Here is a 1,628-nt window from a genome sequence, read left to right on the forward strand (position 1 = left end):
ACAACCTGACTACCAACAGAACCTCCAGGTAAGACTTTATATCTTCTACCTTCTATTACACAGCACAACCTGACTACCAACAGAACCTCCAGGTAAGACTTTATATCTTCTACCTTCTGTTACACAGTACAACCCAACTACCAACAGAAACTCCAGGTAAGACTTTATATCTTCTACCTTCTGTTACACAGTACAACCCAACTACCAACAAAACATCCAGGTAAGACTTTATATCTTCTACCTTCTGTTACACAGTACAACCTGACTACCAACAGAACCTCCAGGTTAGACTTTATATCTTCTACCTACTGTTACACAGCACAACCTGACTAACAACAAAACATCCAGGTAAGACTTTATATCTTCTACCTTCTGTTACACAGTACAACCTGACTACCAACAGAACCTCCAGGTAAGACTTTATATCTTCTACCTTCTGTTACACAGTACAATCGAACTACCAACAGAACCTCCAGGTAAGACTTTATATCTTCTACCTTCTGTTACACAGTACAACCTGACTAACAACAGAACATCCAGGTAAGACTTTATATCTTCTACCTTCTGTTACACAGTACAACCCAACTACCAACAGAACCTCGTGTTTTGCTACTGCATTCAATTTGATTGTGGATTCATATTTAGTGGAACACTTATGAGTAAAACATATTGTCCAGTATAAATGTACAATATTTTTCAGAATGATAATGATTTCATTACTTACATTACTTTTAGTGATGCAGTAAGTGCTTCCTTAATTCACTTAAGAATCTTTGGTGGTTAAAGATTTTTCAGTTTTGTATGCAGGGATATAACTGTCTTTAGAGAGATATGTATGAAACCTAACTTGAATTAGATAACCATTAAAATCAATGAAACTGGAAGTTATGGGAAAAGTTATTGACTCTTTCTAAAACAAAATAACCTTGTGTTTATATTTGTGTAATTTATTAGCATCCAAGAAACGTGGAGTTTGTGGGAGAAGTTTTTGAATGATTTTAGTGATTTGGAAACATGGATGTTGAGTAGCGAAAGGTCAGCCCGTTATCCGAAATCTGATGCTTCATTGTACAATGTACCTGTTATTCAAGAGGAAACAAAACAATATGAGGTAGACCACAAATTATATACATATTGGTAGTGAGGGAATGTAAACAGATGTACGAGCACATGTTAGTTAGGTTACTGTTGATAGTGTAGGAAAAACATTTTTACAAAGTTTATGTTAACATGAATCAGTCAGAGTTGATACCAATTAACACATAAACATGTTAGTTAGGTTACTGTTGATAGTGTAGGGAAAACATTTTTACAAAGTTTATGTTAACATGAATCAGTCAGAGTTGATACCAATTAACACATAAACATGTTAGTTAGGTTACTGTTGATAGTGTAGGGAAACATTTTTACGAAGTTTATATTAACATGAATCAGTCAGAGTTGATACCAATAAACACATAAACATGTTAGTTAGGTTACTGTTGATAGTGTAGGGAAAACATTTTTACAAAGTTTATGTTAACATGAATCAGTCAGAGTGGATACCAATAAACATGTTAGTTAGATTACTGTTGATAGTGTAGGGAAAACATTTTTACAAAGTTTATGTTAACATGAATCAGTCAGAG

The 1,628-nt window shown here is 34.1% G+C and overlaps 1 protein-coding gene across 1 annotated transcript in view; it reads left to right on the forward strand.

Annotated features, from left to right (window-relative positions):
• The window catches only part of LOC106470184 (nesprin-2-like), a 102,314-nt gene that overhangs the window by 79,676 nt on the left and 21,010 nt on the right, over window positions 1-1,628 (forward strand). The window contains exon 34 of the mRNA XM_013930718.1: window positions 955-1,111. Within this exon, the coding sequence (XP_013786172.1) occupies window positions 955-1,111 (157 nt within the window). The remainder of the gene's footprint in view (window positions 1-954; window positions 1,112-1,628) is intronic.

Source organism: Limulus polyphemus, unplaced genomic scaffold, assembly GCF_000517525.1.
Source record: "Limulus polyphemus unplaced genomic scaffold, Limulus_polyphemus-2.1.2 Scaffold3866, whole genome shotgun sequence".
NCBI lineage: Eukaryota > Metazoa > Arthropoda > Merostomata > Xiphosura > Limulidae > Limulus > Limulus polyphemus.